Source organism: Hyperoodon ampullatus, assembly GCF_949752795.1.
Source record: "Hyperoodon ampullatus genome assembly, chromosome: 2".
NCBI lineage: Eukaryota > Metazoa > Chordata > Mammalia > Artiodactyla > Ziphiidae > Hyperoodon > Hyperoodon ampullatus.
In genome coordinates, this window is record NC_136915.1 from 125533533 (window position 1) to 125548272 (window position 14740).

Below are 14740 nucleotides of genomic sequence, written 5' to 3' on the forward strand. Positions count from 1 at the left end.
AGGACATGAGCAGAGGGCTGGAGAACCAATCTCACTTTGGTGCTAGGACCTTACAGTCTTGTACTCCCTAAGTCCATGGAGGTGTTTAGTAAGTAAAGAGAAGAGGGCTGGGGAAGGACCACTAATACACACTTTACCTCCTTTGATACCAGCCAGTGTCGCTGAAGTTTATCAAAGCATTCCAAAGTATTAATATAAAAAGGTAAGAGGAAACCATTCACAGAAAAGTTATCATCTTGAAATATGTGGGAAGGCAATAAATAGATAAATAACTATAGTTAACTTTTGAGCTCAATCTTGCTTCAATGCAAAAATTGGCCTAAATATTTCTATTTATTATTTTAAAGCATTGCTTACAGAAGTGAACTGACTGTACTATATTATAGTCATATATTAAAATGTTAAGTTCTTCTCCTGATAGAGAACTTTCATTAAACTTCATTTTAGTCAGTGATTTGCTTTATTCATTTAATAAAATGTTATGCTTCCTGTTTGAAAGCAACAACAATGATAAATGCTATCTCCCTAGTCTGGAACTTAAAACACTTAATATAACCACTTAGTGCCTGGGTCTGACTTCCTTAAAAGGCAGTATTAAATGATCTAAGTATAAAGTATGACTGTTTCCCCTATAAACTAGAACAAGTGTTCACTGGATTAAAAGTAAGCATTTTACTTAATTCCCAAAAAAGGTGTTTAGGACAAGGCATTTCAATTACTGAGTTAAAATTCCAAAATAAACTGTGACTAGTAGAGATTGTGGGATAATTATTATAGTGTCATCTAATATAAAACTGTCCTTGATGTTCACACTGTTAAACTACCTTATGAAGTCTTGCTGGTACCACTGGATTTAGCCCAAGATAACCTTACAGCAAATGCTATTTAATATTGACAGTAAATCATATTTAATGCTATCTATGGTGCCTTAGCATCAGGTTAGTCATAAAGCAGAGAGACAATAAAAACTCACTGAATGAACTGAGATTTTTCTAGTGTCTTTTTTAGATGAAATCATGAATATCCAGTGCTACGTCTGTTAATTTGCTTTATACTATAAGAAATATATAGATTCTATCCCATTATAATTATTTCTAAGAAAATGTCCAATCTTTTCACTACCTGAAAATATTACCTAATAAGCACATGGCCGACTTTCTGTCTTAGAAAAATAAATCTTTATGTAACAAAACATTTTCATTACAAAGTTATTTATAAATTGTTGATAACAGTAGGTATTAAGCCTCAATTTTTTTAGAGTACATAATCTCTCCTGATTATGAAAGATTTGTCAGTAATTTTTTAGTTAATAGTGTTTCAAGTTTTATAAATGCTCTGCAAAAAAATTTTTTTTTCTTTTTGAGACAGTGTAGCCAAACATAAACATATGCACAAAAGCTAGCCTAGCCAAACTTCCTTGTTTGCTGGGACAGTCCCAGTTTACGTTTGCTTCAATATAACTATTAAGCCTGCACCCTCTTTTACTCTGTAGTCTCAGTTTTGATGATAAAATTTAAAGTTAGCCTAAGACTGGCCTTCTTAAGAACTGTACTCTGAGTCTTAAAAAGCTCCTAAGCACATGAGTGGGAATATGCTTAACTACCTACTGACACGATAATCTAAAAACCAAGGAAAATGTGGTGACATGTATTTTGTACAGAGCTAAAGGTTCCTCCTCTTTATTAACTATGCAAACTAATTTTCAAAAACAAATTATTATGTTTACCAAAGGATCTAATTTCTAAGACCCACCCACAACAAGCTAGACATGACTGTGAATTAAGTTATTTAAAGGAGAATAGATTTTTAAAAGTCAAATCAACAGTGAACCAAATGCCCCTTGAATATTTTTAAGACTAACCCTATTTTATATAAGCCACTGTTTGACTCTACTAGTGATGATAAGTAGATGGGGCAGGGTACTGCCAATTCTTGGTCCTGAACCACATCTACACCAGAAAACCATGTTCTGGAAAATTTCTCGTATCAGGCACTTAATTTAGTTGTGTAATAAAAATTTTGGTAAAGCCCTGAAACTCCTTTTAAGAAGGCCTATTTGTACCTGACTATCCTCCTGGATTGGGTTCTAAAACTGCATGAGATCTGAGACAAAGTCTTACTTAATTCGGTACCTTCCATGTTGCTTAGTGTATTGTATTATATTCTACTTAGATCACTCAAATACTTGATGAGCTGAAATGTAGCAAGGAATATGTAATGCTTTTCCCTTTGTCCTGTTCTTAAACGTGACCCATGGGAAAACAACTCCATTCTTTCTCTCATTCAAGAAATATGTACTGAACACCTATTATGTGCTAAGAACTAGCAATACAGAAGTGAACATGATCAAGTTCCTGTTCTCATGGAGCTTGCCTTCTTGAGAGGTATCTTTTAAACTGCAGGTTTAAAACCCATTAAAGAATCCTAAAATTATTTCAGTGGGTTGCACCAGCATTATTTTAAATAAATGAAACATAATGCAATAGAACTTATCAGAGGACATCACACACAGCAAGGTGTTTCCTGAACATCTGGTTTCAGTTACATGTGTGTATAATAAGTATTATGTAAAATGTATATTTTAGTTGGTCCAGGATAAAATTGAGAAACAGTTCTAGAAGGTTCCCCTAAATTGCATCTCAATTTAAGTCTCATTTAAAATTTTTACTTACCTACAAAGCTATAAATAAAGCAAGTTAGACAACTTTGATTCAATAAAATGTATGTCAGGGACTCTGCTAGACACTGGGGATACAAGGATGATTAACTCACAGTCCTTGTCCATAAGGAACTCATTAGAATGTAAACAATCAGTCAAAATTTGACAAGTGTTAAAACAAATATGTGTATATGTAATAAATTAATAACTCATTTTTTGGGTTACTCTAACACATGCTTTCACTTATTCTTTCATAATAACAGTCCACATAAAATATTTAAATCAGGGCTTCCCTGGTGGCGCAGTGGTTGAGAGTCTGCCTGCCGATGCAGGGGACACGGGTTCGTGCCCCGGTCTGGGCGGATCCCACATGCCGCGGAGCGGCTGGGCCTGTGGGCCATGGCCGCTGGGCCTGCGCGTCCGGAGCCTGTGCTCCGCAATGGGAGGCGCCACGGCAGTGAGAGGCCCGCGTACCACAAAAAAAAAAAAAAAAAAAAATTTAAATCAATTATGGGATATTCAAGCAAGTAATTTGTGCCCAAGGCCACATAATGACTGGCTAAACTGTAAACAGAGCCCAGGTTTCTTAGCCTTCACCTAGTGCTTTTTTAAGTCACATGACTACTTCCTAACAGTCTCATATGGCTTTGATTTTCTTTACATGATCTTTGAAGTATCCTGAAACTTCAGAATAAGATGGAGATCAGTACTATTAGTTCATTATTTTTCCTTAAATGTGAAATTATGGTGACCTATCATGTACCATCGCAAGTAAAAAGAAATAGCCATCACTTACTCTTTGCCTAAATGCCATGTGACATGCTTACCTTATTACTAGTTTAGTAATGTAGAGATCTCCTATTCTGGCAACTATAACTAACCCTCAAATCTGAAGGAGTGGGAAAATCTAGAAGATATGTTTCTTCTGGAAACTAGAATTTCGACTGTACTTCAACCAGACAACTCTTTTTATACTATTCAGTAGACTAGAATACACACAACAGATTATACTGAGAACTGCTGGAGACAATTAACATGTTAACTTTATCTGGTGGTTCATTTAACTCAGTGTTGGACAGTGAGCTAGAAATTATAATTACACTATGGTATACAAACCAATCTCAAGCTAACTTGTTTATTTTTAGTTTCCACAAATATTTAAAGACTTATATAAATTAGAACCATTAAGTTCATCTGGCAGAAAGGCTGAAAACCAGCTGTCAACTCTAACACACAAAGGGGAAAAAAAGGCTATACAATTAACTCCAATTTTATACATATAGTATGATGGAGATCTTGGAGATGGTGTCAAGTGTACAACAGCCCACATTTTTTTAAAATCTAAATTTACTACTAATTTTTTAATATAATTTTTAAAAGGTTGCTTTCCATTTACAGCTGTTATAAAATACTGGCTATATTCCCCGTGTTGTACAATACGTCCTTGAGGATATTTTACACCCAATAGCTTGTACCCTTTTGTGTAGCCCTGCAAACTGGTAACCAATAGTTTGCTCTCTATTCTACAACAGCCTGCTTTTAATGCTTCAATCTGGGTAGCACTTTGTTCTGTGTACTAACACTCCTTTAGATAAACTGATGAAATTCCAAATCTCGAGTTATTAAGTGTTGCAATGACTGAAAGTATACAAATGGAAGCTCATTTAGCTTCTACAATCCTGCAAATAACAACACTAGCAATAACAATAGCTAACACTTTCTATTGCTTATCATGTGCCAAGTATCATTCTATGCATTTTACGTAAATTGACTCATGATCCTTAAAAAAACCCTATGAGCTAGGTACAGTACTATTCCCATTTTATTTTATTTTTAAAATATTTGGCCGTGCTGCCTGACATGTGGGATCTTGGCTCCCTGACCAGGGATTGAACCAGCACCCCCTGTATTGGAAGTGTGGAGTCTTAACCACTGGACTGCCAGGGAAGTCCTATTCCCATTTTAGAAAGAAATAGAAGCACAGAGAAGTTAAGTAAATTTCCTAAAGTCACACAGCTAAAAAGCAGGAGGTAGAATACAAATCCATGCAGCCTGATGCCAGGCTAAACCACAAAGAACTGCATTTCACTACTTTCAATAACAGATTCCACACAGTAAGCGTGACCAAGGAGAAGGCAGGTCTGTCTCAGCCCTGACTCTTTCTCACATCGATACTCTTGTTCTGAACCAGTGTGGATGCTTTGGGACTCTCACTTGCCACCTGACTGGCTAGGGAGACCCGTCAAGACACCAGAGCAAAGCACGTCCCCGGAGGTGAGCAGTCAGGCATAGAGTTGAAACCCAAAGTCACTGCAGGTGTCCAGCAGCATGCTTCTCCATCCTGCAAGTAGCAGCAATGAACAAGAGGACACAGTGGAGGAAGAAACTGTTTCAGGACGACAAGTCCTAGGGGAACTTCAGGTAAGTCCAACAAACCTTTTTAAAGTGATTACTATGTTCCAAGCTCTGGGAATAAAAAGAAGAGTAACACACTGTCTCTGCACTCAAGCTCACTGCAGAGTGAAGAACTTATAAACAGAGATAATAAGGACTGGAAAATATTACAGCATATTCATATGCTGACTGGAATGACAGTAGAGGGGGAAAAACTGAGAGAGAACGGAAGAAAAGCAAAGTCCTTGCATAGGAGAGCATGGGCTTCAGCACACAGTGGAAGGTTTGACCTCAGGCAGGGACATTGGCAATTCATTCCATGTAATAGGAGGGAGGTGAACAGTAGTAGTGGAAGGATGAGAAAATTCTCTTCAACTGCTTTTTTTTTTTTTTTTTAATTTAAGTGAAATAAGCAGTGAAGCCATCAGCTGACAGTAAGGAATGTGGGGAGAGAGTATGAAATACTGTAGTTGTCTTGGAGAGTGGGAAAGTCAGTTGACCATAGAAATAAGGAAGCACTGCCAGATGGCACTTAGGGTCCTCTTGGGGTCTGTGGTCATGATTTTAAAGTGAGATTAGTCTGTATGGTTGTGTATTTTTCTCTAGCTGCATTTGTCTGCTGAGGTGTAGAGGACATGGAGAGTTCAACTTAACTACATTTGCCAGACAAATATGACAAAGGGAATGACTAAAATGGTAGACTACAAAAGCTAACTTAGACAGCAGGGGGAGAGCAAGGGAGTGATTATTTTAAGGAATTGACTCACGTGATAGTGGGGGATGGCAAGTGTGAAATTTGCAGGGCAGGAGAGCAGGCAAGAAAGGCAGGGAAGAGGTGATGTTACAGCTCGTCTGGTGGCAGAATTCCTTCTTCCTTACGGACTGCAGTCTTTTCTCTTAAGATCTTCAACCGATTGGATGAGGCCCACCCACATTATGGAGGATAATCTGCTTTACTCAGTCTCCTGATTTAAATATTAATCACATCTAAAAAATATCTTCATAGCAACATCTGGACTGCTGTTTGACTGAAAACTGGGTACTCTGCCCTAGCCATGTTGACACATAAAATTAACCATCAGAGGACCATTTACAGAAAAGGTTTAGGATGTAGGGGATTTTAAAAATCACTACCCATTCATGAGTTCCAAAGAGCACAGTGAAAGTTAGTTTAGGAATGGGTGTAAGATTAGGACAAATAAAAAGAGAAACACAGCACTTTCCAAGGATGAGGGCTGCTATATGGTGGTTGAGGGCACAGATTTTAGTGTCAGAGCTCTTGGTTCAAGACTGCTCTATCACTTATGGCATGATTCTGAGCACATTCTTCAACTAAGCCCCAGTTTCATCACTTTTAAAAAGGATATGAGAGAATGGCTTATTGCAATGGCTGGCATACGGAAAACATTAAAAAATGTTAGCTCTAATTTTTTTTAAAGGTTTATTTATTTTTAATTTATTTATTTTTGGCTGAGTTGGGTCTTAGTTGCGGCATGTGGAATCTTCGTTGAGACATGTGGGATCTTTCACTGTGGCACGCAGAGCTCTTTGTTGTGGTGCGCAGGCTTCTCTCTAGTTGTGGCGTACATGTTTCTCTCTCGAGTTGTGGCGTGCAGGCTCCAGGGCACATGGGCTCTGTAGTTGTGGCGCCCAGGTTCCAGAGCGCGTGGGCTGTGTAGTCTGCAGCACGCAGGCTCTAGCTGAGGCGCGCAGGCTCTAGCTGAGGTGCGTGAGCTCAGGCTTAGTTGTCCCGCGGCATGTGGGATCTTAGTTCCCCGACCAGGGATCAAACCCCCGTGCCCCGCACTGTAAGGCGGGATCTTTACCACTGGACCACCAGGGAAGTCCCATTAGCTCTTATTATTATGGGAAAAGTCTCAATATTGTAAATCTATCAATTCTCCCCCAAAATTATTCATAAATTTAATGTCATTACACTTAAATTTTCAATGACATTTTTTACAAATTGATTTTAAATTTTATTTGAAAAATAAATGTGTGGGAAAAATAAAGAGAATTCTGAAAGAGAATATGAGAAACTTATCACCAGTTACCAAAACACAGTAGAATACTGCAATTAAACATCTGTAATGGTGCAGGCAGTGGTAACTAAATAAATGAATAGTATAGAAAGTCAAGAAATAGACTTATATATCCATGATAATTTAAGACAGGATAAACGTGGCACGTACCTCCAATTAACATGGGGAACCATGGATCATTCAATAATTAGTACTGGTTTTCCACCTGGGAAAAAACATGTAGATTATTTCTATAATTTTAGGCTAGGGGAAGCCTTTCTAGGGATGACATGAGACTGAAATCTCATAAAACAAAAAAATCTTGTGGGCTACTGGGTATACAGCTAAAAGAACTGAAAGCAGAGACTTGAACAGATTTATTTGTAAACCCATGTTCACAGCAGCATTATTTACAATAGCCAAAAGGTGGAAGCAAACAAGTGTCCATCAACAGATAAACGGATAAACAAAATGTGAAATATTATTCACCTTTAAGAAGGAAGGAAATTCTGACACATGCTACAACAGGGATGAAACTTGAGGACACTATGCAAAGAAAAATAGGTCAGTTACAAAAAGACAAATAATGTATGATTCCACTTATATGAGGCATCTAGTCAAATTCATAGAGAACGAAAGTAGAATGGGAATAACCAGGGACTGAGGGGAAGGGGAAGTGGGAAATTGTTTCATGGGTATAGTTTCACTTTTGCAAGATGAAAAAGTTCTGGAGATTGGTTGCACAACAATGTGTTATACACTGAACTACACAGGTAAAAATGGTTCAGACAGTAAATTTTATGTGTGTTTTAATAAAATCAAAAAAAAAAGACAAAAAAGTATGGAATTTTTCCCTAGCCTTACAAAGTACTTCTAAAAAAGAAAATGAGTAACAGCTATGAAAACTTTGGAATGATAAAAAAGGGAAACTGGCCCAGCCATATACTAAATGTATTGTGAAATTATAATAATTAAAATAGTGTAGTAATGAGACTAGAATCAATCCTGTATGGGCAAGAATTTAGTATTATGATAAGGATGACATCACAATTTAGTGAGGAGAGACTTTTATTTCAAATAATGTGGGGTTAATTAGTTAATTTTTGAGTTATTGTTTTGGGGGTAGGGGACTATCACAGTCATACACCAAAATACATTCCAAATAAATCGAAACAAAATTATTTACATGTATCTCGTTTCCCTTTATTATTGTTCTGCCTTTCTCATAGTTTAAGATTATTTGGGCAGTCTTCTCTTTATATTCTAGTAACCAACTGGGTGATACTTGAACAATAATGGTGCTTTGGAATTTAAATATTCTTATAGAAAATCTGACAGTCAACAAATGGAAAGTGTAAGTATAACCTGTCTTAAGAAAAATCCATTTAACAAAAGATTTCACCTAAAATAGTAGGCTCTCCTTAGTATTTAAAGTATTTAATTTATAAGTTTCACTAAATTCTATACTGTTAACTTTATCCATCATCATGTGACCTCGGGATTGATATACACTATACCACTGCAGTTTGAAGGGTCTGTAGTCATCAGCATGCTTGGACCCTTAACATCGAAGTATTTGCCAATCATAAAAGATTCCCATACTTTACTTTCTGAATACAGTTGACCCTTGAACAACACGGGACCACTTAATACATGGATTTTTTTCAATAAATATATAGTCAGCCCTCCGTATCCACAGGTTCCGCACCTGTGCACATGGAGGGTCAACCACAGGATTTGAGCATCTGCAGATTTTGGCATCTAGGGTGGATCCTGGAACCAATTCCCCCATGGATACTGAGGGATGACTGTACATCAAATTTTCTATTTAAATTACTAGGTTAACATTTATTCCATGCCAAGTCAAGGGACTGCTAAAAGGGAACACTGAACATTTTTGGGTTTACAAAATACCTTTCACAGATGGTGTGGTAGGCAGAATGATTCCTTAAGATGTCCAGATCCTGCTCTCCAGAACCCGTGAATATGCTATATTACATGAAAAAGGGACTTTGCAGATGTAACAAACTTTAAGATAGATACTACCCTGGAATATCCTCGTGGGTCTCATCTAATTATAAGAGCCCTTAAAAACAGAGAACCTTTGCTGGATGGAGGTAGGAGACATGTGGGAGAAGGGGAGGCCAGAGATATGTGAAGTATGAGAAGGAATCAATGCATTATTGCCAGTTTGAGGATGAAGGACGCAAGAGGCTTTAAGCATCTCAGAGAGGCTTGGCTGACAAAACAACAAGGAATGGGACCTCAGCTCTACAACTGCAAGCAACTGAATTCTGGGAACAATCTAACGGGCTTAGCAGCAGATGTGTCCCCACAGCCTAGGCCAGCTGACACCTTGCTTTCAAGCCTTGTGAGATCTGGAGCAAAGGAACCAGCCTAGTCCACCTGAATGCGTGACCTACAAAAGTGTGAGAGAATAAATCTGCATTATTTTAAACCACTGAGTTTTGGGCAATTTGTTATTGCAGGAATATAAAACAAATATATAGAGGGACTGGATTCTTTTATACACTAAACCAAAAAAAAAAAAAAAAAAAAGAAAGAAAGAAAAGAAAAAAGAAGGGGATACTGTCAGAGATAACATAGGAGGGCAGATTTATGACTGCCTTTTTTTTTTTTTTTTTTAGCTAGACTCACGGGTCACTGCTTCTATATCAAGTGGTAGGAAAGTCACTGGCCCAAGAAGCATACTTGGTACAAGAAAGTTAAGACTAGTTCCTATTAACTAGTTAAATCTTATTAAAATTCAGGAACTGAAAATGTTTTTGAAGGGATTATCTTCCAAGGAGTGACTAAAATCCAAGTTCAAAGAATAAACAGATTAAGAACATTTCTTCAGTCTAGTTACACAGTGTTAAAAAAACAAAAAACAAAAACAAAACAAAACAAAAAACAACGTCAAGGAAGAATAATTGATGCTATTTTGCTAGCTTATTTCCCTTCTTGGTCCAATAAAGCTAAAATCCTGCAATAAACTAAGTAAAAGGAAAAGGAAAAAAACCAAGAAATAGGTACTTGACACAGGGAGAAGAGGGACCAGATGACCTTTTCACGCCATTTAAGTACTAGCGCCATTCCTAACAAAACTGCCTAGTTAAAATCCCATTCATCTGGTAAATATTTACTTACAGAACACATTCTAGCGATAGGCCCTGTTCTAAACACTGGTGATAGTATGATGCTATCAAGGAACTTACAGTTTAGTGGGATGCACAGAATTATAATACATGCAGTGATTGAGACATGTAGAAAGTACAACTAGGGCACAGAAGTTAAGCCAAGTCTGATGAATAAAGGCTAAGCTACAGCTAGGAGCAGGGGGTTATACCTGATCAACACTGGAATAGGACATTCCAGACAGAAGGATCAGCATGTGTAAAAGAACCTGGGTACAGTATAGCTTATTCGGATAACTTAAAAATTTCATTGTGTGAGCATAAAGAGTATATGCTGGGGGGAGGGGAGATAGTGGGGGATTGGTAGGAAATGGGCCTTTAACAGGAAATGTGGGGGGCTGGGGGGGTTCGGTAGAGTAACAGGGAAGGGTCTGAGGTCAGGAAAGGAGAAAAGGGAAAAAAAGTTTGTTCCTGGACATGTTGATTTAATGATATTATGGAATCACTTAGGTGAAAAGTATATTTAAATGAGTCTGAAACTCTTTCAAAAAGTCTGAATTAGATCTACAGATGTACGGGAAGTCAGACCATGTCACACCTGCATGGCCTCACACTCTCTAGAAGTGTAATGCAGACAGGAGGATCAAAAGAATGGAGTCCAGACAAAAACTTCCTCCTTTGAAGAGTCCTAGAAAGTGTTTCTTTTCTATTAAGACTCTGAAGATGTACAGGTACTACTTAACAATAGGAAGAAAATGGTTTATGGAATGAATCTACAAACATCATATTACTGCATATTCTTACTTTATAAAAATTCCTTAGTAGCACAAAATCTGGATCTATGACACATGAAGACTTTGTGCTAAAGTGACTATACCAGAGACTGGCCCAGGAAGTGAAACTAATCTGAATCACCTGCTTTACTATGTATGCCAGTAAATTAGCAATATGTGAATAACCTCATTCCCAAGACTTGGAAAATAACTCCAGGACATGTTTTATTGGTGGTAGATTACCCCAAAGTACAGAGAGGAACATAATCACTGAGAAGGCAGCAAGCAATAATTAAGCAGCACTATGTAAGATTAAGTAACCTTTTGAGGATTATACTGTTTCTTCATGAGAAGAAAGTTAATTCAGATGACCCTGATACAATTATTTTCATGTATGCGGCAGAGTTATGGGAGAAAAGAAATGATGAGCAGCTCCCATCTACTGAACAGGAAAATGACAGTCACCTAGAGCAGGTAACAGTCTCACAGAGAAAGAGGTACAAGGATACACCGCAAGAGTTCCCTATAAACAGTGATTATAAGTGCAAATCAAAGGCTGATTTTCATGTTTACGAAGTCTGGACTGGATAGATAGTTGATGTACTAGGCCTGTACAGACAGACCACAGCAATCCTCATCAAAGTCATTTATGATGAATAGGAAGTACTACCAAAGATAAAAGGAATTTGCCCTTGACATCAAGCAAAAATGTTTCAAAAACCAAAACTGACTTGAGAAAAATGAGAGTATAATAGATACAAATTTGTACCTCAACCCACTGGTCTTAATTCTAAAACGTAACTCTGATCACATTGCTCCTCTCCACAAAAACTTTAAATGGTTCCCCCTGGCTCACAGCCCAGCCCCTCAGCCCCAAACTAGTAAAAATTCTAATCAAACTGAAGGTTTTGTCTCCTTTCATGCATCCTACACTCTAGCTATATTGGATTTCCCAAATCCAACCTATGCTTTCCCACTCCTGCCACTGTCCATGCTGAATGTTCCCTGCCTGCGGAAATCCTACCAATCCTTCAGGTTTTGCCCCCTTTATCTTTCAGCATTCCCTGATCCTACAAGCACAGTCTTCTCCTTTACATTTTGCTCTGCTCTTATCAAAAGCATGGTATTCTGTTTTGAATTGTCACTACTGTTGTTAACTCCCCTATGACTTTCTAAATTCCTTAAAGAAAAAAAGGATAATTAATTAATTTTTGTGACTTCTACAGGGTCCTAACTAAATAACTGTAGGTTGCTGAGTTAGTGACACAAAAAAAACACTCACAGACCGAAAGCCCTTAAAAGAACATATAAAAGCAAGTTTATTAGAAGTCTAATAATTCAGCTAGTTTCCATTCTGATAAACATTCACATGCTCCTTCTCCTCCTGTTGAACAGGAATTATTTAGTAGAGAAAATAATGAGACAGACTGTGGTCTAGAAATTCTAGATCCTATTCATAGTTACCTGGGAAGGTTTAACCTACCCTATTCTCTGCTTCCTTTGTAACTACCTACTTTACAAAAGTGATGTGAAGAATAAGATCTTTGTTATCCAGTTAATATTTTTTAAATCTTTCAGAACACTCTTCCCTTTAACATATACTGGTTTTAATATCATCTCTAGCTTTTCCTACATTTACCACATGGCAATGATTTTTGTGATTCACAGAATACCTAAAGTGTAAAAAAGGCCATTATAAGCCAAAGAATGTACTTTCAGTTTTATTAAAAAAGCAAAACACTCTCTTCCTCTACTTTCACAGACTTCTTTTAGGCTATGAAACCGTGGTCCTCTGGCCATTGCATAATCCTAATTTCTAACGGGGTTTAATGATCTAGAAGAAAAGGGACATTGTGCTCTCAAGAGCAGAATATATCCTGAGGGACAGACGGTTTGTAACAATCTTCACGAATAAACAAGAAACAAAATTCAGATCACTGGGGGCCCGGGCGGGTAAACAGAAACAATAAAAGAGCAATAAAAATTCTTGGAAAATAAAGGCATCCACAGCTATCCATAAAAAGTTTTACTCTAGAGAATTATTACTCTAGAGAATTAGTCTTCTCTGTAACTTTTTCTATCATGTGCCTCTTTTCTCTGTATGTTAACCCATCTCCTTTCACCTCCCAAGTTTCTGTGTGAACTCAACAGAGATCTGATCTCAAATCTCAAGCAGTCCTTATGGCCTTCTCACATAATTCCCAGATTGTGGCATGGGAATCCCTTTCTACCCAAGATGTTACACTGTAAATTTAACAACTTAAAAACAATACAAGGGAGTAAAAACTTTAGATCTGTGAATGAGAACCGAGACTCCTGACCTCCAGTATTTTTGCTCTTCTGCATCTTCAAGACAACAAAAATAATGTTGGGGACTTTTTCATTTGTCAATCCACTTAAGAAATTTTAAACATTGCAGGTAGAGGGGACCCCTTATAAAACAAAAACTAATCAACCGAAAGCAAACAAACCCAAGCACGCATCTAACTGCAACAATAACTGTGTACTGGGTATTTCAATGGCAATTATTAGGCAAACCAATCCTTGGACTCAATTCTGTGTGCTCACAGTACTCCAAAGTTAGATGACAACAAACAAGTTCTTCCCGTCCCTCTCCTGTGGTCACGTCACATACCTGTTGCATCATCTGGAAAGTGGTCTCCAGAATCTAGGAAAGGAGCACCACCATGATCCCTAAATAATTCAGCTGGGCTATTTTCTGGATAAATTTTAGCCCCATTCATTTTGATGAGGTTGCCTTGGAGGCAAGGGTGTCTTGGCTCCTGTTCACCTTTAAAGAGACTCTAACACAGGCATCACAAGCGGTGACTTTGTGGACTTAGAAGAGCTTGGGAGTTTTTGAAGTCTTGGGCTGGTTTGGCAGAGAAGGCAGTCGGCGTGGGAGAAGCGGGGCTGCCCCGGAGTCCGGGTGGAGTGGGAAGTCCGGCCCGCGACCCAAGCTTTGCGGAAGGGACAAGAGGGTCGGGCCCAGCCCAGGGTCCGGGCCAAGTCGGGGCACGAGAGAGGTTCAAGGCGAACCGAATCTTGGCCAAAGCCCCGGGGCAGACTGGGCAACGCTAACAAGCGCGTCGACGTTTACAGGGATTAAAAAATAATACTCCCCTCCCCCCACCCCAGAGAGCCAAGCGGGAGGCAGCAATGCGAGGCAGGAAGCGCGTGGGGCCGGGTCCGAGCCCACCAGCGAGAGGATGCGGCCCTGGGCCGGGCTCCCGCCGCTGGGGCCGTACTCACCATGTCGTACACGTTGAGCACCACTAACTGGTTAGCCCCCATCCTCCTCCCGGCGGCCGCCGCCTCGCCCTCCAGCTGCTTCGTCTCCGCGGGGCCGAGGCCGCTCTCACCGCCCCCCCGGACGCCTCAGGGGGCCGGAGCCGGGCACTAAGCGCACAGCGCGGCCCGCGGCAGCCGGGGCGGGAACATCGGGAAGCGATTCGTTCCCGGGCGCCGCCAACTAGACTCTCTGCGCCGACCGGGCCGGACCGCAGGCGGCCCGCTCCGGCTCAGGCGCCTCCCCCCGGCAGCAGACACGTGGGGGAAGGCGGGGCCCAAGCGAGGGGCGGGCGCCAGGCCCCCGGGGGCGGGGCCGGCCGGCCGGCGCCTGGGCTTGGCCCGCCTGCGCTCTAGCCTCCACTGCCGCGCTCGGACCTAAGATGGCGCAGCCTCGGTGCCTCTCGGCCCGGGAGGAGCGGGTTCCCAGAAAGACTACAGTTCCCAGCATGCAATGAGGAAGCGCAG

General features: G+C 39.6%; 1 protein-coding gene across 1 annotated transcript in view; it reads right to left on the reverse strand.

Moving 5' to 3' along the window:
• Positions 1–14278, reverse strand: part of DESI2 (desumoylating isopeptidase 2) — a gene marked incomplete at its 5' end in the record, with an annotated part of 38617 nt that extends 24339 nt beyond the window's left edge. Inside the window, one exon of the mRNA XM_079725569.1 lies at positions 14237–14278. Within this exon, the coding sequence (XP_079581695.1) occupies positions 14237–14278 (42 nt within the window). The remainder of the gene's footprint in view (positions 1–14236) is intronic.
• Positions 14279–14740: the final 462 nt, after the last annotated feature.